The 23,707-nt window shown below is 41.4% G+C and overlaps 1 protein-coding gene and 1 long non-coding RNA gene across 3 annotated transcripts in view; one reads left to right on the forward strand and one right to left on the reverse strand.

Annotated features, from left to right (window-relative positions):
• Positions 1 to 404: 404 nt before the first annotated feature.
• On the forward strand, positions 405 to 1,441 carry LOC138433325 (uncharacterized). The gene is made up of 2 exons (XR_011254258.1): positions 405 to 1,093; positions 1,214 to 1,441. It is a non-coding gene; the product is annotated as an uncharacterized lncRNA (long non-coding RNA).
• A 7,227-nt stretch (positions 1,442 to 8,668) lies between these two features.
• Positions 8,669 to 23,707, reverse strand: part of ERCC6L2 (ERCC excision repair 6 like 2) — a 162,506-nt gene continuing 147,467 nt past the window's right edge. For both annotated transcript variants that reach the window (XM_069575743.1, XM_069575744.1), the window contains exons 18-19: positions 18,567 to 18,748; positions 8,669 to 11,043 (exon numbers count right to left, since the gene is read on the reverse strand). In XM_069575743.1, the coding sequence (XP_069431844.1) occupies positions 10,071 to 11,043; positions 18,567 to 18,748 (1,155 nt within the window). In that variant the 3' untranslated portion in view covers positions 8,669 to 10,070. The remainder of the gene's footprint in view (positions 11,044 to 18,566; positions 18,749 to 23,707) is intronic.

Raw genomic sequence — 23,707 nt, forward strand, 5'->3', positions numbered from 1 at the left:
ACCCTTGGCAGTGAGAGACATTATTTCGGAGAAAATTTCTCTAGGACTCTAGGCTGGGAAGGGCCCTTGGCCAAAGGCCGGGCTTGGATGGCGGGAGGAAGATGGAAGGGAGGGAGAGCAGCAGCAGGGAAGATCTTGGGCGGGAGGTGGGGGGTACAGGGGTGCGATACGTGCGGTCTGGGGCTGGAGACAGAAGCTGCAGGGGGAGGCGGCTGTGAGTGCCGCGGTGGAGTTAGAGTAGGAGGTGGAGGAGCAGTTTTGCACGTGGGGGGCCCGTTTCCTGGCGCAGCTGGCCGGGATCTAGGTGCTGTGCGAAGAGGTGCTAAGCCCGATTTCCTTCCTGGACCGTCGGCTCCGCCGCCGTCGGGTGTGCCCCGCCGAGCCGCCCAGGGACGCTCGCAGGCACCGAGATCGGGCCCTGCCAGGAGGAGTTCCATCTGGCCGGCTGGCTTCCTTCCTAGCGCCCTCCATACCTCGCGGTCTTCAGTCTGAGCTCGCATTCCGCCCACCTACCCGGCGCCCGCGTCCTCCTGCTTCTCGTGACCTCCGTTAGAGGCGCTGGGGATCAAGTTGAGGCTGGTTTTCCAGCCGGCCGCCGGCCAGACCGCAGAAACCTTCGCGGTTCACACCCGGCGGCCTCGCACCCTCCACGGCCAGGGCGGGACGCGCGCGGGCGGCGGGAAGGGGGTCCCCTCTCGGCTAGATTCCCCCAGTCTCCGCGCGGCCCACGGGTGGGCGGGTGTCTAACTTTTCACTGCTCACCGAGTTCTGATCCCGCAGGTGTGTGTTCTGAGCCAAGCAGTGTCTGCTTGAGGGGCGATGGCGGGCTGTGCGCACCGAGGGGACCTCCCCCTCCTTCTGTCCCCGGCTGGATCGCAAGCTCCTGCGGGTTCCCCAACCCAGGGTTGGGGATTTTCACGCCTCGCGGCGCCCGGAATCTCGAGGGGAAGCAGGATACCCCCACCACCACCCCAAAGGGCACCGTCTCCACCTTCCTTGCTTCACTTTTGACGGTGGACGAGATCCCAGGGCCCGGTGGAGATCGGCAACCCAATGCTTGCTGCTCACAGAGGGGCTCGCGGACTTTCTTGAGGTTTGCAGCTAACGGGAGATCAGGTGCCCTCGAGGCACGAGGCCCCGGAGTTTGCTTTTCATGTTTTCCATCAATACAGCCAAAGCATAATTTAATTCGCTTTCTTTTTTTTCCCCAAAGGGAGAAGGTAAACCTAATTTGGCGGATGACTCCCCCTTCTTGGAGGTGGTGAATCCTCGCTCCGGTTGTGTGGCACCGCAGCAAGGGCTTCTAGTAACGACCCTCAGCAGCGGCGGGTGGCCTGGAGACTCGCTGAGGAAAATTCAAATGAGCTTTACTTTACTTAGAGCGATTTCTCCATACAGTGTCTAATATATGCCTGCCACGAGGGAGAGAGGTAGGCGGAACCAGGAGCGACGTGGATTCCCCTGATGGTGCTCTGGGGGAAGAGGCGTGCAGCGCCTGAGAGAAGCGAGGGAGGCGGTGGTGGTGGGGCGGCGGGGGTCTTCCCTGTTTTGTAGTTAGGAAGCTTACCTTTTCCACCACTGGAGAGCACCCTTCATTTGTGCTTTCGTTCCTTGGTGGGTCTTCTTCCTTTACTCACACACCTCCCTAGGGGACACTTCAAGCTTCTCGAGACCTGCCTGCCCTCCCCCAAACGTTTCCCACACACCGGCTGTGCCCTGTGGGGTCTTTTAGGACTACAGGAGTTGTTATGCCTTTCAGGGGAATGTGGCAGCTCTGGGACATTTCAGGCAGTAAATGGCACCTCTGCAAAAGCCCCACTAACTGGTCAGTTTTGCCTTTTTCCTGGCTGGTCAGTGAATTGCTGCCTCTGGGTATGACTTGCCTGGTGATATGACCTCTGCAGTCTCCCAAGTATGACATTCAGAGCTCATTCACTGGTGGCACTTCCCAATAGGTGACGCAGGAGGATGAAGTACCTACTATTGGGGAGTTAAGAAGTCTGAGATGCAGTTGGATGAAGTGTTTGGGGAGGCTGGGGAAAACTGATTGAGGTGGGGAAGATACTAGGTTGCTGGGCACCACACTGGGGGCTCCATTGATACTGGTGAACAGGATGCTTGGTGGGGGCAGATAGGAACTGACCTGGGAAAACCCTGTGGCTTTGCTGCTGCTGCTAAGTTACTTCAGTCGTGTCCAACTCTGTGCAACCCCATAGACGGCAGCCCACCAGGCTCCCCCGTCCCTGGGATTCTCCAGGTAAGAACATTGGAGGGGGTTGCCATCTCCTTCTCCACTGCATGAAAGTGAAAAGTGAAAAGGAAGTTGCTAGGCAGTGCTAAAGGGAGACCATTTAGGGCACTGGCGCTGGGTCTGGAAGGCAGTGAGTGCGCCTTCAGTGAGACGGATGAGCGTATGACACAGTTGAGTTTGGGAAGCACAGTGAGGGCACTGGCAGGTGAGCAATGTGGGTGGACTCTGATCATGTAAGATCAGAAGTTCTCATGACTACATGTTGACATTTATGTTTTGAAAAATTAAGATTTTGTTATGTTGTTTTTATCAATACTTTCATAATAGTTTTAGGAAAGAGGAAAATATATACAGATTAGCTTAATGAGGCCTCCTTTGAAGTCCATCTTTCAGTCTAGAAGAATGTCTCACTTTACAAAAACTAAAGAAAAATCCAAAGTTTAAAAGATATCAGTTCTGTTCAGTTCAGTCACTCAGTTGTGTCCGACTCAGCTATCTCACAAACCACAGCACGCCAGGCCCTGTCCATCACCAACTCCCGGTGTTCACTCAGACTCACGTCCATCGAGTCAGTGATGCCATCCAGCCATCTCATCCTCTGTCATCCCCTTCTCCTCCTGCCCCCAATCCCTCCCAGCATCAGAGTCTTTTCAAATGAGTCAGCTCTTCGCATCAGGTGGTCAAAGTATTGGAGTTTCAGCTTCAGCATCAGTCCTTCCAATGAACACTCAGGACTGATCTCCTTTAGGATAGACTGGTTGGATCTCCTTGCAGTCCAAGGGACTCTCAAGAGTTGTCTCCAACATCACAGTTCAAAAGCATCAATTCTTCGGTGCTCAGCTTTCTTTATAGTCCAACTCTCACATCCATACATGACCACTGGAAAAACCAGTCTTGACTAGATGGACCTTTGTTGGCAAAGTAATGTCTGCTTTTTAATATGCTGTCTATGTTGGTCATAACTTTCTTTCCAAGCAGTATCTTTTAAGGCAAGATCCTATGGTTGATCTTTAACAGAGAAAAAGTGCAGTGTCCTTTCTACCTGCCACAAGCACTGGGAGAGGGGTGAGGCAAAGGCAGTGTATGGGACTGTCACCCAGGGCAAACGCAGTGTCACCAGGGCTAAGACCAGTTCCTGAGCTTACGAGCCTTTCCTTTAAGGCCTTTCAGAAAGTTCTGGGTAAAGCATGTTTTGCAAAAGAAGGTGGGATAGAACTGGGAAAGGTCACATCAATGAGGATTAAATCAGAATTAGGTGAGGAGCCTAAAAAGTGCTTTGCATTCTGGGCTCTTAGATGGCAGATGCATCTTATAGTATCTCAGGTTCACTGACATCTTTGAAGATGCCCAATCCACTGCTAACTGGATTTATGACATAGTTACTGTGGAGCTCAGTTGCTTCACATGTGAAAAACGACATTCGAGGGAGGCATTGAATCCATTCTTTCAGATTTGAAGATCAGTTCAGTTCAGTTCAGCTCAGTTCAGTCGCTCAGTCGTGTCCGACTCTGTGACCCCATGAATCGCAGCATGCCAGACCTCCCAGTACATCACCAACTCTCGGAGTTCACTCAGACTCACGTCCATCGAGTCAGTGATCTCATCCTCTGTCGTCCCCTTCTCCTACTGCTCCCAAACCCTCTCAGCATCAGAGTCTTTTCCAATGAGTCAACTCTTCGCATGAGGTGGCCAAAGTACTGGAGTTTCAGCTTTAGCATCATTCCTTCCAAAGAAATCCCAGGGTTGATCTCCTTCAGAATGGACTGCTTGGATCTCCTTGCAGTCCAAGGGACTCTCAAGAGTCTTCTCCAACATCACAGTTCAAAAGCATCAATTCTTCGGAGCTCAACTTTCTTCACAGTCCGACTCTCACATCCATACATGACCACAGGAAAAACCATAGCCTTGACTAGACGGACCTTAATTGGCAAAGTAATGTCTCTGCTTTTGAATATGCTATCTAGGTTGGTCATAACTTTTCTTCCAAGGAGTAAGCGTCTTTTAATTTCATTGCTGCAGTCACCATCTGCAGTGATTTTGGAGCCTCCCAAAATAAAGTCTGACACTGTTTCCACTGTTTCCCCATCTATTTCCCATGAAGTGATGGGACCAGATGCCATGATTTTAGTTTTCTGAATGTTGAGCTTTAAGCCAACTTTTTCTCTCTCCTCTTTCACTTTCATCAAGAGGCTTTTTAGTTTCTCTTCACTTTCTGCCATAAGGGTCGTGTCATCTGCATATCTGAGGTTATTGATATTTCTCCCAGCAATCTTGATTCCAGCTTGTGCTTCTTCCAACCCAGCGTTTCTCATGATGTACTCTGCATGGAAGTTAAATAGGGTGACAATATACAGCCTTGACATACTCCTTTTCCTATTTGGAACCAGTCTGTTGTTCCATGTCCAGTTCTAACTGTTGCTTCCTGATCTGCATATAGGTTTCTCAAGAGGCAGGTCAAGTGGTCTGGTGTTTCCATCTCTTTCAGAATTTTCCACAGTTTATTGTGATCCACACAGTCAAAGGCTTTGGCACAATCAATAAAACAGAAATAGATGTTTTTCTGGAACTCTTGCTTTTTCCATGATCCAGTGGATGTTGGCAATTTGATCTCTGGTTCCTCTGCCTTTTCTAAAACCAGCTTGAACATCTGGAAGTTCAAGGTTCACGTATTGCTGAGGCTTGGCTTGGAGAATTTTGAGCATTACTTTACTAGCATGTGAGATGAGTGCAATTGTGCAGTAGTTTGAGCATTCTTTGGCATTGCCTTTCTTTGGGATTGGAATGAAAACTGACTTTTCCAGTCCTGTGGCCACTGCTGAGTATTCCAAATTTGCTGGCATACTGAGTGCAGCACTTTCACAGCATCATCTTTCAGGATTTGAAATAGCTCAACTGGAATTCCATCACCTCCCCTAGCTTTGTTTGTAGTGATGCTTTCTAAGACCCACTTGACTTCACATTCTAGGATGTCTGGCTCTAGGTGAGCGATCACACCATTGTGATTATCTGGGTCGTGAAGATCTTTTTTGTAAAGTTCTTCTGTGTATTCTTGCCACCTCTTCTTAATATCTTCTGCTTCTGTTAGGTCCATGCCATTTCTCTCTTTTATCGAGCCCATTTTTGCATGAAATGTTCCCTTGGTATCTCTAATTTTCTTGAAGAGATCTCTAGTCTTTCCCATTCTGTTGTTCTTGAAGAGATCTCTAGTCTTTCCCATTCTGTTGTTTTCCTCTATTTCTTTGCATTGATTGCTGAAGAAGGCTTTCTTATCTCTTCTTGCTATTCTTTGAAACTCTGCATTCAGGTGCTTATATCTTTCCTTTTCTCCTTTGCTTTTTGCCTCTCTTCTTTTCACAGCTATTTGTAAGGCCTCCCCAGACAGCCATTTTGGTTTTTTGCATTTCTTTTCCATGGGGATGGTCTTGATCCCTGTCTCCTGTACAATGTCATGAACCTCCATCCATAGTTCATCAGGCACTCTGTCTATCAGATCTAGACCCTTAAATCTACTTCTCACTTCCACTGTATAACCATAAGGGATTTGATTTAGGTCATACCTGAATGGTCTAGTGGTTTGCCCTACTTTCTTCAATTTAAGTCTGAATTTGGCAATAAGGAGTTCATGATCTGAGCCACAGTCAGCTCCTGGTCTTGTTTTTGTTGACTGTATAGAGCTTCTCCATCTTTGGCTGCAAAGAATATAATCAATCTGATTTTGGTGTTTACCACCTGGTGATGTCCATGTGTAGAGTCTTCTCTTTTGTTGTTGGAAGTGGGTGTTTGCTATGACCAGTGCATTTTCTTGGCAAAACTCTGTTAGTCTTTGCCCTGCTTCATTCTGCATTCCAAGGCCAAATTTGCCTGTTACTCCAGGTGTTTCTTGACTTCCTACTTTTGCATTCCAGTCCCCTATAATGAAAAGGACATCTTTTTTGGGTATTAGTTCTAAAAGGTCTTGTAGGTCTTCATAGAACCGTTCAACTTCAGCTTTTTCAGCATTACTGTTAGGGTATCAACTTGGATACTATGATATTGAATGGTTTGCCTTGGAAATGAACAGAGATCATTCTGTCATTTTTGAGATTGCATCCAAGTACTGCATTTCAGACTCTTTTGTTGACCATGATGGCTACCCCATTTCTTCTGAGGGATTCCTGCCCGCAGTAGTAGATACAATGGTCGTCTGAGTTAAATTCACCCATTCCAGTCCATTTTAGTTCACTGGTTCCTAGAATGTTGACGTTCACTCTTGCCATCTCTTGTTTGACTGCTTCCATTTTGCCTTGACTCATGGACCTGACATTCCAGGTTCCTATGCAATATTGCTCTTTACAGCATCGGATCCTGTTTCTATCACCAGTCACATCCACAACTGGGTATTGTTTTTGCTTTGGCTCCATCCCTTCATTCTTTCTGGAGTTATTTCTCCACTGATCTCCAGTAGCATATTGGGCACCTAATGACCTGGGGAGTTCCTCTTTTGGTATCCTATCATTTAGGCTTTTCATACTGTTCATGGGGTTCTCAAGGCAAGAATACTGAAGTGGCTTGCCATTCCCTTCTCCAGTGGACCACATTCTGTCAGACCTCTCCACCATGACCCGCCCGTCTTGGGTGGCCCCACAGGCATGGCTTAGTTTCATTGAGTTAGACAAGGCTGTGGTCCTAGTGTGATTAGATTGACTAGTTTTCTGCGAGTACGGTTTCAGTGTGCCTGCCCTCTGATGCCCTCTTGCAATACCTACCGTCTTACTTGGGTTTCTCTTACCTTGGGCGTGGGGTATCTCTTCACGGCTGCTCCAGCAAAGCGCAGCCGCTGCTCCTTACCTTGGACAAGGTGTATAGATCAGTAAATGTGAAAATTTGGGGGAACTGATATATGGTTAGCAACTTTTACATAAAGTAAAGATGATGAAATAGGTGAGAATACTATATCATTTTGTAAGATTATTTTGTACCATAAAGGAAGAATAACTTCAGAATCTTAAAACTGCATAATCAATGTTAAAAACAACTATACTTCCCTTGGCTTTCTCATATTCTATGGATTGATGAAAAGTTTATCACCAACTCATCTCTGAAAACTAAGGTTCTGTCACCTTGAACACACGAGGGCAGCTGCACTGCTTGTAGAAGATGTTAATTTACCCAACTAAGTGGTTTCAGGGCTTGAAGGGACCTCTGAGGAATTCAAGTGCAAAGATTTCACAGTATCTTGCCTCAGTTTCCAATAATGACAACTGTGTGTTGAGTGCTAGCAGCCAGAAACTGTCATTGCTTTGAAGAAGAGTAAAAAAATACAGATTGTGGCAAATAGAATCATGGAAACTTGAAGTTGGAAGGTTTTTTAGCAATGATCTTATTCCTTTTCAAACTAATACTCCACGGAGGCACAGTAGTGCTCCTTGAATCAATGGACCTCCATTTTAATTGTTATAATTGAGCCTCTACTTACAGTGGACTTCAATTGCTTAAAAAAACTGCTTGACCCACCACTGATTCAGTCCATCTTCCAATTTAAAGAGGAAACTGAGGCTGAAAGAAGCCCTGTGATTTGCCTGTGGTCACCTACTTAGTTGGCAGAACTTGGTAGCACATCACCAGTGGAGTAGGAAGGAAGGACTGTTGTTATATAGTGTCTGTTCCCATACGCATCAATGGTTGAACCAAATTTTCTCATTGCTCCATGGCAAGGAGAGTCAACCTTTACAGTTACCCTTCTGGAATGTTCTGACTGGCTCCTTTCCACACTGATCCTCATCCTCTGCTTGGCATACCATTCCTACGTGATAATTATGACAAAACATTTCACTGACAACTGCTGGAAACTAATTTCTTAACTCCAAGTCTGTATTTTTACTCCCATTTTGACCATGATTGATAAAAATCTCGTTTAATAGCATTTCACTATATTTGAAGAGTACAGAGCTAATATTTGTATGAACATCATTTTATGTTCCTAAGGTCAAGTCTATGTACAAAAATTAAAAAGTACCTGATTTTATGAAAAATATACTTTTATTAAAATGACTGAACTCTACTGTCTGATATGTAAGCTGAGTTGAAGAGGTAGCTACTTTCTTTCTGAGGTCCTGGTAGAGCTGATCCCACATCAGTCTAACAACATTTATATATTAAGTCTACCACAGACTGCACAGCACATTCATTTTGGAGCAAGCTCTTGGTGGTGAAATGTAGCATCTATTAAGTCTGGATACAATTCTGCTGCAAGTAGGAAAAAAGAAAAAAAACCCAACTAAGTCTATATAACCTAAAACTGAATTTTTTAACTGTGGTTACCAATCATTAATGATCATGAAATCAATTTAGTGGGTTATGAAAACATTAAAAAAAAACATACATATACAAGAGCCAAAATTACAACGGAAGAGAAAATATCGAAGTATGTTGCATGCCTTAAGGGTAAATATTTCATAAACATTTTATTTCAGTCACATATATATAACACATATGTACTGGGTCATGAAGTAAAATATATTTCATAGCTCTCAACACTGCCCTAGAGAGTTAGGCCATTCACTGGCTATTCGGTCCCCTGAGAAAAGAGTTTTCTTTCTTTCTTTTTGTCATTTCTGAGCAACAGCTTGACACTACAATGGCTGGGTACTCCAAAGGGCCTCTCCCCCCCAATACAGTAACAATTCAGTGTTCTCTGAGCACCACCATTTGCTGGTTCACTGCTATTTTCTGGACACTTCCTCCCATCATAGCCCTGCAAGTTCAACTGACGGAAAGTTGCCACAGAGCATCTGTGCGTGGGTCAGTAGAAGGCTCGGGTCTGCTACCATGTGCCAGGGGCTTTATAGACATGACTCTTTATAGACATGGTTTCGTTTGTTTTACTGGTAGCAGTGCCTCACCTGTACATCTAGTGCTCACAGCACAGTACCCACACAGTGAATATTTCCAAACAAGTGAACTCAACAACAAGCACATTTTACTGGTTATAAAGCATATGTTAAATTCAACAAAATATAAAAGTTTTAAATAAAATCAAATGTTTACTCATTTATTCATACTTAAGAGAAATACAAAAATACTATACGAAGTTTTATATACTTTTATAAAAAGTTGAGGCACTGATGTTCTGTGGCTAATGATAATAATTATATTACTTTAGCATCATATATCATATATTGATAGTAAAATTATACAACATTAACTCTTTGCTTTTGAGCAGTTATGAGCTTACTATTTTAATATACATCATATATTTAGTACTCATTATTACTTTTGTATAAATAATTTCATAATGGTAGCACATGACACTGAGGGAAAAGGAAAACAGTTACTAATCTTACAAATGCTAGTAAGAAAGAAACTCATTAATGTACACTTGATTTGAGGGGGTAAGCATAATTTGGTTCTATGACTTAATGGAATCTAGGAAAATGAAACAAAGTGTTTTTAAACTGGAAGATACTCATGTTCATCAATTTCAAGCCCTTCATCTTTCATATGAGGAAATGGCTGCACACTAGCCTAAATGACTTATCTAAGGTCACATAATTATACAATGAGAGATGCCCCAGGTCTCCCAGTAACAAATCTAGGATCTTTTCCATTTCATAATAACAGGTTTATACTATAATATGATCATATTTTTTTTTAAAGATCAAATCAGCTATCAAGGAAAACCAACACATGGTAACATTTGAGACTAAAAAAGAATCCAGAGCAAGGGTTTATTAAAAATATATATTGACAACTTTGTAACATAATTAGTGTGGAACACAGAGTTCTTAACATTGATAGCAGAAATTCATTGGTTGTAGTAATTCATCTATATGTTTATGTATCACTCTTGTGTATTAGCTGTGCTTTCATCTGTATCACTTAAGTTAAATTTTTTCCACAAAAATTTCTCGTTTGATTTCCAAAGAGAAGCTTCGAGATCCTCCTTCCTTTTGGAAGATGCCGCAAAAGGCACTTTTTCACAGAGAGTCTCTATTACTGCCAAGTCGGTGAGTTTACTAAGACTGTCGTCATTTTGGTCATTCAAGATGTCCCAGAAATCTTTTGGTCTCTGTTTTGCTTTTTCTATGGATCCAGAAAGAACCTTCTTTGGCAGTTGTGTGGGACTATTCTCATGACTTTTAAAGAGGTCATCAAGAACAGAGGTGTCACCAAGTAAGCCTACCACAGAAGTGTCTTCTAACACTGGATTTTCTATTGTTTTGTTTTCCACTTTGAAGATGGGTCCATTTCTTGAAATACCCAAACCAGTGAGATCCTGTTGGTCTTTCCTGGCAATTCTCAACTTTTCCAACTCATCTGCTCCAGACTTACTGTTCAGGGAATAGGATGCTGCAGTGTCTTTGGACGCTTGGCTGCTTTCCCCACTGTCAGTCTCTTGGGTACAGCTTATAGGTAATTTCTTAGTTTCCACATCATTGGAAAGCACCTTTTCTTTATAGGAACTATGATTTTGAAACTTAATTGATTTTTTTTTACATATGTTGGGGCTGAAAATTGGAGAAATTTTTTTGGTAGAATTTTTAAATGACAAAGTTTCAGAATCTGATAGCCGCTCTTTCATAAGAGATTCTCTTTTTTCAGACTTATTCTTGACTCTCTCTCCTTTCTCATAGGCAGACTTAGTGCATTCTGAGGGAGAATCCACAAAAAATTCTCTTACCTCTGGATACTGGGAAGTATAAAAGTCTCTTAGCATTTTCTGTCGTTCTTCTGATGTGGCATTAGTTACATGTTTAGCAAATTCCTTTACAGAAGACAACTTAAAATAAGAAGCCATTTCTTCAAATTGTTTTCTGAAAATTTAACGAACAAATCCAATGGTTATTTTTACTATATTTTATTTTTAAAGAACTTGTCATCAGTGTTATGCTATGTAGCAACAAAGCTATGTAAATGTATTCATTAGCATATATTATCTTAATATCACAATGAACATACATTTTGTACTTAAGAGAATGTGAACTCTTCCCTTACACTACTTTAGTTCATGAAATTACCAACTTTTTAAGTTATTCTGACTTTAAATCAGGTATTTCCTGGGAATTGTATGATCCCAGCATGCTGCTCTTCCATTCAGACAATTTGTGACTTACAGCACAATTATAATTTATATAATCTGTGCTTGAAAATCTATATTGCACACAAGATACATGAAATAAAATTGTCAAAGAGGGTATCAATAAATAGAAAAGAGAAAATGCTCAAAAATTAATAGTTTTAAAGAATTTTTCTCTTCTATATCCTTTTTTCTCTTTCTTCCACAAATACAATATAGAAATTTCACATGCCTTTTTGATGAGCCTAAAAGGGAAGTTCTAGGAGACCAGGGTTTGATCCCTGGGTTGGGAAGTTCCTCTGGAGAAGGGAATGGCAATCCACTCCAATATTCTTGCCTGGAGAATCCCATAGTAAGAGAAGCCTGGTGAGCCACAGTCCGTGGGTTCACAAAGAGTCAGACATGACTGAGCGACTAACATACGCACACACACACACTCACACACACACACACACACACACACACACACACTCACACACAAAGGGAAGTTCTAAACTGATAAGTCTAGATTCTTTCTCAGTTTTGATCTGATGGATCTGACTTTCAGTATAGGTAACTAAACTAATGTCAGATGGTATTTGAAGAAATGAGTTTCAGAGTTAGCATCAGATATTAATAAAAGCCACTGAAGAACTGCACCTTCTGAAACCCTAATAAGATGGAGGTGGAAAGCTCGTTTAGGAACCCTGGGCACTAGACTCTGGTCCCTTTCCCCAAGTAAGGGTTCTATAGACTGAACTGTGCCACCCACCCCAAATCCGTATGTTGAAGCCCTAAACCCCAATGTGACTATATTTGGAGATGGGGGCCTTTAGGAGGTAATTAAGTTTAAAAGAGGTCATAAAAAGCCACCAGAAGACTTTTCTGGTGGTCCACTGGTAAAGAATCTGCTGCCAATGCAGGAGTCACAGGTTCAATCCCTGGTCTGGGAAGATTCCACATGCTGTGGAGCAACTAAACGTGTGTGCCATTAACTACTGAGGCTGTGCTCTAGAGCCTGGGCTCCGCAACAAGAGATGCCCCCGCCATGAGAAGCCTGTGTACCGCAACTAGAGAAGGCCTGCACGCAGCAACAAAGACTCAGTACAGCCAAAAATTAATAAATAGATGAAATTTTAGGGGGAAAAAAGTCACCAGTGAGCTCTCTCTCTGCCATAGGAGGACACAGTGAAAAGGTGGCCATCTGTGAGCCAGGAAGAAAGCTCTTACCAGGAATCCAATCAGCTGGCACCCTGATCGTGGGACTTCCCAGGCTTCAGTACCGTGAGAAACATATTTCTGTCTTTTAAGCTGCAGCCTGTGGAATTCAGGCCAGGCAGACTAAGAGGGTTTTCCTTTGCTGATGCTGAGTTTAGGCCATGAATCAGGAAAGCTCACTGCTTACAAATGTTTTTATAAACAAAAGCTACAGATGACACTGCAGCAAATGATTAAAAGTCCCCAAATTGAAGACTTACATCCATTTTTATATAATATTTCCTTAAAACTTTGATTTATTGACTGAAAAAATATTTATAGAGCTCTCTTATCTGCAAGGCACTGCAAGAGAAACTATACAACACTCAACAAATCCCAGTTCCCCGTCTTCAAGGAGTTTATAGTCTGGTTGGCAGAGACAGATACGTGAAGATGAAACCAGAAGGGAGGGATACATCCTATGATGGAGGTAAATATGGTACCCTGTTGGTACCCACAAAAGGGGTGTCTAAGCCAGTGACTGGTAGTGGGCTGAATAGCAGGGAAGGCTTCGCTGCTGTCACCTCAAGCCAGTCAGGTAAAGATGAGCCAAGAAGCCCCCTAGAGAGGGAAGATGCACAGGCCCACTTCCAAGAAGACGTGGTGGACAGAGGGGCAGGAGGAACTCCAAGGAAGAGGATGAAAATCATGAGGGGTCTGAATGCCAACTTCAGAAGTTTGAATTTCATTCTGTACACAACAGAGAATCCTGAGGGTAAAAAAAAGTGATTTTTTAAATGTACATAAACAGGAGCTTTACTTAAAGCCACTCTTATTTTTGCCACTGAGACCAGGTTGTATAAAGTTTGCGTTTCCTTTGATTTTAGTGGCAATCCATACCATATACTCAGGACTTTTTTTTGTAGTTTCAGATGAGCACCCTGGCTTCTAGTCCTCACCACACTGGTCCTGTTACTTGTTTCCAAATCCAGGTCCTAGCTATGCCTGATCAACAGTCACTCTCACTGCCAAGAGAATATTTAAAGTAACACAAAAACAAGTTTCCAAATTTCTGTCCTGGGTATGGCCAACGTCCTTGTTGTAAAGCATCAAGTATGTTTTTAAGAGGTTCCAGTTTCAACCTCACAGGAAGTAATGACGTATCATTATTTTATTAATCACTTCTGAATCCATTTTCATGGCCTTTCTAATAAATATTTGTGCTGTGAAGATTAAGTTATTAGCAAAGTTACAGGCTAATGTCTTTTATTTATCCGAGACTTGGTGGTATATCAGCAGTTGCCAAAGTACTTTCCCCTTTGCTGTGTTGACCTCACCTATGACCCTGTGCTTCTGTCAGCTCTGGGAGGAGAGGTGCTTCTGATCTTATTCTGTCTGAATGTTATACCAGGATCCCGGGCTGTGTGATTTCCCTTTACAGGATGACTTATGATTACAATTAATTTTATTTTCGCTTTCTAAACTTGCTTTCATAATTCTTGGTCTTTAAAAGAGTTTTCTTTAAATACTTAATGACTGCAAGGTACAACCAAGGGATATAAGCTAGCCCCTTTGTGGGGAAAATTTTGTAGACACTCATAAGCCACTTAGGGAAAGGGGTGTGGGTGGGGGAAGAAATCAAAGTTGGGTATCTTTGTCTTTCAGCAAGTAGATGAAGAGCAGCTGTGGAAAAATTCAATTCCTCTCCCTTGTTCTTGAGGAACTGAAGGAGAAGGGGTGGAAACACAGCTAAAAACCATGCTGTTTCTGCCTGAACTTTCTGAAGAGAAGGTAGGACTGAAACTTCCTTCAGATGACCCATGGGACTGCATCATGGTATAAATTCTTGATCCACACAGATTAGGATGGTTAACAGGAAAGAGGTGCTAGCAGTTCGGGCACTGTTTCCTAGCGCACATGTTGGCATTCCAATATTAGACACCCTTCACCTTTTTATGTAGCATGAGACATTTATCCTGAGGCTAAGATAGAGAAAAAAAAAAACACGTAAAAAAATAATCATTGGTAATTCTTTCTTTCTTCCTTCCTTTCTTTAATGTTTTGGCCATGTTGCGAGGCATACAGGATCTTAGTTCCCCCACCAGGGTTTGAACCCAGGCCCTCTGCAGTGCAAGTGTGGAGTCTTAACTACTAGACTACCAGGGCAGTCCCAGTACTTTTATTTTTATATACAGTGCCAAAGGGGTAAGATGCTTTTGCTTCTCAAAGATTGGTAAAAATGTATACAGTTGGCCTTCTAGCAAAATAATTGCCCATACAAAACTGCCCCAACTTTACTCCAAATCACTGCTGTAAATATATCTGTGAGGAGCTGCAATGCTATAGTAGTGTGGGATGTTCACTTTTCTGGGCAATGGTGGGCAGCTCAGGGGTGTGATCCAATCTGCCACACCAGGACCTGAGGGGCTAAGGGGCCAGTTGCCTGGGAGTTGCCAAAACCCTGAGGGAAGCATCTGGAACACAAAGAGCAACCAGCACTTTCCCACTGTCTGTAGAAGCCATCAGGACCAACTGGAGCTTGCCTCCTCTCCCTGCTTACCTCAGTCACTATACCACAGTTACCCTGAACACTGGCTTCTCATCCTCCTCCTGGCCTCTACAGCCTTGATCTAATCCAATCCCTCAACCTTCCAGACCATTCCTTGGTGCCCCTGGAATCAGGCTATGATCTACCATCTCTCCCGTATCTTCTACCCAAGGAGTCCCTCTGTCTCCTCCGGATACTGCCTCCTCCTATGCAGCCTTCACAAGTCAAAATTCTTATACCTCCCATCCTTAAGCCTCAGAGTTCAAGCTTCCCACTGCTGTTTCCAGATTATTTTTTCTTAAAAACTCCTCCTACTCTTTAAGGCGCATGCTATCCAGCTTTCCATTCTCACTCCCACCCCATCTTATTAACTGACTTCCTAGTTGCTCCCTGCTGGAGACTGACACTCAAGATCCTGGATTAACGTTGCTTCCTTTCCCATTTTCTGCCATCATTCTTGGTAATATCAGTTTCCGTGTGGATGTTCCACCCAACTCCTGGCCCACTAGTTGCTTTACCTCACCTCCAAAGACTCAGTTTCACGCAGGTCCCTATTGCCAAGATCATACCACTAATGTCATTACCATTAACTGCACAACTTCCAAATTCCTGAATTCAGTCATATCATGCTTCAGTTCAACTACTCAATTATCCCCATGACAACTATGTTGGATTGTACTTTTCATCTCATCAAGTCCTCCAATTTGCTGACTCTTCTGCTTTCTCACTATCATCAACATCCCTTTGTTGAGTTTAGGTTCAACTTTATAATCACTTCTTTGCAAACATCCTTCATCTTCCTTTCTTTCCTTTCCTTCTCCTTGTAAAGCTCAGCTGTTTGCCTATTCTGTGTCTGCAGCTGAGCAACTGGAACTTGAATGAAGTCTGCACAACTGCACAGAAGGTTTCACTGTAATTACTCTCAAAAAGGGACTTAACATCACTCAGGAATTCTAGCCCCACAAGCGTGCTCTACTACTTTATAAATTACTTCTTTCGTAATTTCTCTTTCCCTCAATTTTTCTCCCTCAATACGATGCTTTAATTCTCAACTAATTAAGGAAATACCCACTGTATCTGTGCCTTTCTTTACGCCTCTCTCTTGTTGTCGCTCAGTTGTTCAGTCATATCCGACTCTTTGCAACCCCGTGGACTGCAGCATGCCAGTTTTTCCTGTCCTTCACCATGACCTGGAGCTTGCTCAAACTCGTGTCCATTGAGTTGGTGATGCCATCCAATCATCTCATCCTCTGTCGTCCCCTTCTCCTCCTGCCTTCAATCTTTCCCAGCATCCGGGTCTTATTTTCCAATGTACTGAAGCTTCAGCTTCAGCATCAGTCCTTCCAATGAATATTCAGGATTGATTTCTTTTAGGATTGACTGGTTGGATCTCCTTGCAGTCCAAGAGACTCTCAAGAGTCTTCTCCAACACCACAGTTCAAAAGCGTCAATTCTTCAGCACCCACCCTTCCTTATGGTCCAACTCTCACATCCATACGTGACTATTGGAAAAACCACAGCTTTGACTATATCAACATAGTCATAATATCATCTCTATTGTAATGTCTCTGCTTTTTACTATGCTGTTTAGGTTGTCCCTTTCTCTTAATACCTCTCAAAGGCTAGGCCTTCACCTGTGGTCTGGATCCCACCTTTTTCTGCCTTCAGGACTTCACTCTTTCTGTTGTCACCTCCCTGGCAAAATCTCTTTTTCCTCTATTAGTCTTTTTCCTTGATACACAAACAGGTTCTCGTACGTTGGCAATCTTATAGAAAAACATGAATGAACTTTTTGGCCAACCCAATATTATCTTCTCAACCTAAAAACAAACTACCCTTGATCCCACAATGCCCTTCAGCTACTGCCAGTTTCCCCATCCAGATTTAAGGAGCAGTCCCAGGGGCTTGCCCTCTCACTGCCTGCCCACCTCACCTTGGCATTTGCCTACTTAGAGTGCTCACATGAAAGCAACCGAAGAGTCCTTCAGCTCCAGGGGCTTTCCCGTTCTGCTTCTGGTCCTCAGCAGTAGTCAATAAAGTCAGTGTTCCCTCCTTTCTGAAACTCTCACTTCTCTTGGACTTCAGGGTCTCGCACAGGGCCTCCTACCCAGCAGGAGTACATAGTCACCCTCCAGGCTCAGTCCTGGGGCTTCTCCTTTCCTCTCTGTGTTCTGTTCCTAAGCTGCTCACACAGTCTATGGCTGTAAAGACTATTTGTAATCTATTTCTAATCTCTATGCTGATAACTTCCAAATTTAGATCTCCAGTCCCCAAATCTCAGGGTAGCACTATCCACTGCCTATGTGACATTTCCCCACATCCTCAAATTTAATATGAGTGAAAGAGAACTCTTGATTTTTTTTTCACTCCAACCTTTTGTCTCTCCTACTTTTCCCTATTCAGTGAGTCCAATCTGTTGTTTAAAATTGGGAGTAAACCTGTCTTCTCCCTTTTCCAACAACCAGTTCAACACCGAACTGAATTTATCCAATTGGCTCTGTCTCCCCGGCAACTACTCTACTCTAGCAAAACACCATCACCTAGTTCCTTATGGTTTCCCCTAGTCTGCTCTGCCCTCTTCCAGGCAGAAGCTGGAAAAGCCTTTTAGAAACATTAACACATCAAATCATGTCATGCTTCAACAATTTCTACTGCAGTTGGAACAAAATCCAAATTCTTTTCTACAATCTACAAGGCTTTGCATGCTCCAGCCTCATATATGTCTCTCCCTTCATCTCATGCCATTCTCTCCTTGATTTATTATGCACTAAGTACACCAGCCTTCTCTCAAAAGCCCCTCCCTCTTCAGAAAGTTCTTACTCTGTTCTTTGCCTGATTATCCTTTAAGTCTTAACTCACATGTCACTTGTGTAGACAGGTCTTCCCTGACTACCCGCTAGAAAGGAAGTGGTGCCCTTCCTGATCCCACTCTTCTCTATAAACTGTCCACTTCTTTCCTATAACACACTATTTCATAATTACTTATAAGTTTTTTTATTTTTGAAAATTTTATGGTTTGATGCCAAACCTCATCTCACTGTACTGTAAGCTCTTTGTCTCTTTTTTGACACTGTATATCCAGCACTTAGCCCAATGCCTGAGTGCGTATCAGGTGCTCAATAAATATTCAATGACTAAATGAATAGAATGCACTCAAGTATTTCATTTACCTATATAAAATTTACCTATTTCATTTACCTGTATTTCATCTTTTATCAATTCAGGGATTAACCTTCTTAGAACACTAAAACATTTCAGATTTTTTTTTTTTTTTTGGCCATGCTGCAAAGCTTGTGGAATCTTAGTTCCCCAACCAGTGACTGAACCCAGGCCACCACAGTGCAAGTGCTGAGTCCCAACCACTGGATTATGAGGGAATTTGGGGATTTATTTTTTAAATTGTACAAATTTAGATTTTTCTGAAATATTCAGATGCTAAATGTAGTTAAAATTCAAATAACTTGTGTATTTAACTAGGTAGTTATATTTCTTTTGAGAACTATTCACAAAGCCAGGTGTTATTATAGATGACATACCTGCGGATCCCCTTCGGTGTTTCTCCAATTATGAAGGTGGTCTGGTCTATTCGGCAGACTTTTTTCTTCTTCTGGCTTACAGGGTGTGAAATGTAAAGAGGAAATGAAATGCTGCCTTCACTTGGTGGTTGGCATTCCTTTGTACGTGTTGATACATCGCCCTTCATTTTTTCCTTATGTGTCTGAAACAAGGGATGAGAGCAAAAACTGAAAAAATATTCATTTTTACTCAAATAAGAAGTCTGTCTTACTTTTTCCCAATATTCTTTACAAGCTTGTATATCATATTCATGGGCTTCCCTCGTAGCTCTGTTGGTAAAGCATCTGCCTGCAATGCAGGAGACCTGGGTTTGATTCTTGGGGTGGGAAGATCCCCTGGAGAAGGAAATGGCAGCCCACTCCAGTATTATTGCCTGGAGAATCCCATGGATAGAGGAGCCTGGCAAGCTACAGCCCATGGGGTTGCAAGAGTCAGACACAACTTAGCAACTAAACCAACAAACCATATCATATTCTCCAAGTGATAATCATTGCCAGATCTTGTTAGATCTTTAAAAAGATACTACATTTAGCAGTAATGTGATGCTTCTATTTTCATAAAGATATATGCTAAAGATATATCTTTCTTAAAGATATACTAAAGGTAATGGTAATATGATGTTTCTACTGTCAAGACTGTGGGTATACTGATACACATGCTGGCATCTACTTTCCTAAATAAGGATACAAATTAGTCATGTAAATAATGGTATAAAATGAGATATTTAAAAACTTTTAATTTAGTAATTTTTCTCAATATTACTAAGCAGACTTTCAGTTATTTAATCTTATATAAGTAGTCAAACTTTTAAAAATAATAATCTTTAATGATAATGAAATAAACTAGTTTCATAAATCCTACTTCAATCTCTATTGAGTTGCAAGAAGTAATTGTTAAGATGTTTAACAATTGAACCTGGGATTGAACCTGGGTCTCTGGCCTCTCCTGTATTGGCAGGTGGATTCTTTACCACTGCGCCACCTGGGAAATATTGGATGTAATTTGACAACAATAAAGTTATATTTGAGCTCAAAAATAAAAAGGAAAATCTCTAGATGCCCAAATTAAAGTAACATAGCAGCAGGTGGGAGCTGAAGCTCAGCAGCCCCCAAGGATGGGTCCTAAGTTCTGGACTGCAGGACTCCATGTGTAGAGGGAAAATGGAAAAGATTTAACTCTCTGAGTTAAAACGATCAACAAACCAAAAACACAGTAGGAATTAAAAGGATATCCAATTTTCAAATTAAAGCTAGGAAAGCCCAAACTGGGGCACAGCATAGAAATAGGCTACTTTTTTGGTCTTGATAGAATCACTGGTGGAAACATGGAATGTCCAGCCTGTGCGATTTGTGGAACACACTTGCATTGTAAGGAAAATCTAAGCTAAAAACCAACATAAAAAACTAGCCCAGAATCAGTGAAAACCATATATCTCAATGGGGGGTAAATACAAAAACATAACATAGGAACACTTTTTAAGTTTAGGGAATGCTTGTGATTCTAAGGGGGAGTGCAGGGGGAAGAGCTCAGGTAAAATTATAAAGAACATACAAAACCCACTACCATGAAAGTGGGCAGATACAACAAATGTGAGAATTTGTATCTGAGGAATTATAGGTTACAAAGCAATGTGAAAGAGACTTTAAATCATTAGCATGTCCAGAAAAATAAAGGAAGTACTAGGTAGTATAAAATATCAGATCTGAGAAAGAACAAGACACAAACTCTAGAAGGGAAATATAGGTTTGGAAAAAAGGATATAGAAACAAACTTAAAATATGTGTTAAGAAGCAGGCTAAATAGCCTTACAATGACAGTTTATAAACTGGTAGAATAAATTACTCAGAATGCTGTGCAGAGATTAAAAAAGAAAAACAAGAAAGAAAAATTAAGAGACAGAAGGCCTGTCAGAAGATAAACCAAATTTATAAAATTTTAGAAGGACAGAATAGAGAAAATAGAAGAGATAATGCCAAAGATATAATGGCAGAGAACTGAAGAAGGCATGAATCTTCAAAGTAAAGAAGGAGAATCTCTAGTGTGAAAAATGAAAATAAATCTATACCTTGTTATATCACAGAAGAGAGAATATCTTATAAACAGAGAAAAAAGATAAGCTCTCCCACAAAGAAGTAATAATCAAACTAAAGGGAGACTTCTCATTACTACTACTAGTATCACCATTGCTGCCAGCAGAAGATAGTGAGTGAGGTTATCTTCAAAATGCAGGGAGGGAAAAAACCTACCAACCTAGAATTCTACACCCAGTTAACTACCATTTAAGAAATTTGCAGGCATACAAATACTGCAAAACACAGATTAGTAATTCTCAGTAAGACAACTACTCTTTCTTTCATAGGTATGCAATGGGATTGAAGCAGTACATATCATTGAATGTGGCTGGGGAATGGCTTTCATTCCACACATATTTACAAAGCACCTATTATGTTCCTGCCACTATGCAATGTAGTTGAGAACCAAAATATTTACATACAGAAAGAGGCTTGTACTCTTAAGGGACTTAAAAATGCTGAGTTACCCCTCCCTTTTTAAAATGGCACATTTAGTTTATTCCTTTTTAAAATAAAATCATTTATCTCTTTAATTTATATTCATTTCACTGAAATAAACTGAACAAGAGAAATAACTGTATTATTTTTTTAAAAAGCAAACCATTCCTAATGAAAAGAAACAGACTTCTTCAAAATCTACTGTGATTCAGATGGGCATCACAAAATGCCAGGTTGTCAGTTTGAACTAGGGCTTTGCATCAGTCAGTAATGCTGAAAGTACTTTCCTCAAATACAGCATTTCCTATATCTTAAAACATTATTAATAAAGAGAGAAACATGTTCATCACTAAAGATAAATTTGAAAGAGATTTGATGCATTTACTTCACATCACAAGAAAATAAGATGAATTTTAAAAGTTCCTAATAAAAAAGCTCATTATCTTTGATAATTCTCAAGAAATAATTGTCCATTATTATAAGGAGGGATGGTAATGTCTATGTGGGGATAAAGGGAATAAGCCAAAAGAGAAGGAACTGGGCCAACCAGAAACATGCCCTCCTCATATACCGTAATTTCTGAAGTCATGGAGAAATCATGCCAAGCAATGGCAATCTTCAATTATTTACATGATTACTCTGAGTCTTTCTGACTCTGGAAGTATTATAAAACTCATATTTCAAACCCCAGATATATTTTTTCTTAAATTAGTTTTATATATTCTTCAGGAAAATTCAACTTTTCCAATCATAGCTATCAGACATGTGAATTTTAAATTTTAAACTTATGATAAATATTCTATACTTTAAAATCTGATTATTTTAGATAAAAATGAAAAGAGAAAAGTATTTTTCTCTCACATGGGCTCAATATTCCATCTTTTATTTTATTTTATTTTATTTTTTTTTATTTTTTTAAATTTTTAGTTTTTTATTTTTTAAATTTTAAAATCTTTAATTCTTACATGCATTCCCAAACATGAACCCCCCTCCCACCTCCCTCCCCAGAACATCTTTCTGGGTCATCCCCATGCACCAGCCCCAAGCATGCTGCATCCTGCGTCAGACATAGACTGGCGATTCAATTCACATGATAGTATACATGTTAGAATGTCATTCTCCCAAATCATCCCACCCTCTCCCTCTCCCTCTGAGTCCAAAAGTCCGTTATACACATCTGTGTCTCTTTCCCTGTCTTGCATACAGGGTCGTCATTGCCATCTTCCTAAATTCCATATATATGTGTTAGTATACTGTATTGGTGTTTTTCTTTCTGGCTTACTTCACTCTGTATAATCGGCTCTAGTTTCATCCATCTCATCAGAACTGATTCAAATGAATTCTTTTTAACGGCTGAGTAATACTCCATTGTGTATATGTACCACAGCTTTCTTATCCATTCATCTGCTGATGGACATCTAGGTTGTTTCCATGTCCTGGCTATTATAAACAGTGCTGCAATGAACATTGGGGTACATGTGTCTCTTTCAATTCTGGTTTCCTCGGTGTGTATGCCCAGAAGTGGGATTGCTGGGTCATAAGGGAGTTCTATTTGCAATTTTTTAAGGAATCTCCACACTGTTCTCCATAGTGGCTGTACTAGTTTGCATTCCCACCAACAGTGTAGGAGGGTTCCCTTTTCTCCACACCCTCTCCAGCATTTATTGCTTGCAGATTTTTGGATCGCAGCCATTCTGACTGGTGTGAAGTGGTACCTCATTGTGGTTTTGATTTGCATTTCTCTAATAATGAGTGATGTTGAGCATCTTTTCATGTGTTTGTTAGCCATCCGTATGTCTTCTTTGGAGAAATGTCTATTTAGTTCTTTGGCCCATTTTTTGATTGGGTCGTTTATTTTTCTGGAGTTGAGCTGCATAAGTTGCTTGTATATTTTTGAGATTAGTTGTTTGTCAGTTGCTTCATTTGCTATTATTTTCTCCCATTCAGATGGCTGTCTTTTCACCTTGCTTATATTTTCCTTTGTTGTGCAGAAGCTTTTAATTTTAATTAGATCCCATTTGTTTATTTTTGCTTTTATTTCCAGAATTCTGGGAGGTGGATCATAGAGGATCCTGCTGTGATTTATGTCTGAGAGTGTTTTGCCTATGTTCTCCTCTAGGAGTTTTATAGTTTCTGATCTTACATTTAGATCTTTAATCCATTTTGAGTTTATTTTTGTGTGCGGTGTTAGAAAGTGATCTAGTTTCATTCTTTTACAAGTGGTTGACCAGTTTTCCCAGCACCACTTGTTAAAGAGATTGTCTTTACTCCATTGTATATTCTTGCCTCCTTTGTCAAAGATAAGGTGTCCATATGTGTGTGGATTTATCTCTGGGCTTTCTATTTTGTTCCATTGATCTATATGTCTGTCTTTGTGCCAGTACCATACTGTCTTGATGACTGTGGCTTTGTAGTAGAGCCTGAAGTCAGGCAAGTTGATTCCTCCAGTTCCATTCTTCTTTCTCAAGATTGCTTTGGCTATTCGAGGTTTTTTGTATTTCCATACAAAGCTTGAAATTATTTGTTCTAGTTCTGTGAAAAATGTGGCTGGTAGCTTGATAGGGATTGCATTGAATTTGTAAATTGCTTTG

The sequence above is a fragment of the Ovis canadensis genome, chromosome 2, assembly GCF_042477335.2.
Source record: "Ovis canadensis isolate MfBH-ARS-UI-01 breed Bighorn chromosome 2, ARS-UI_OviCan_v2, whole genome shotgun sequence".
NCBI classification, from domain to species: domain Eukaryota; kingdom Metazoa; phylum Chordata; class Mammalia; order Artiodactyla; family Bovidae; genus Ovis; species Ovis canadensis.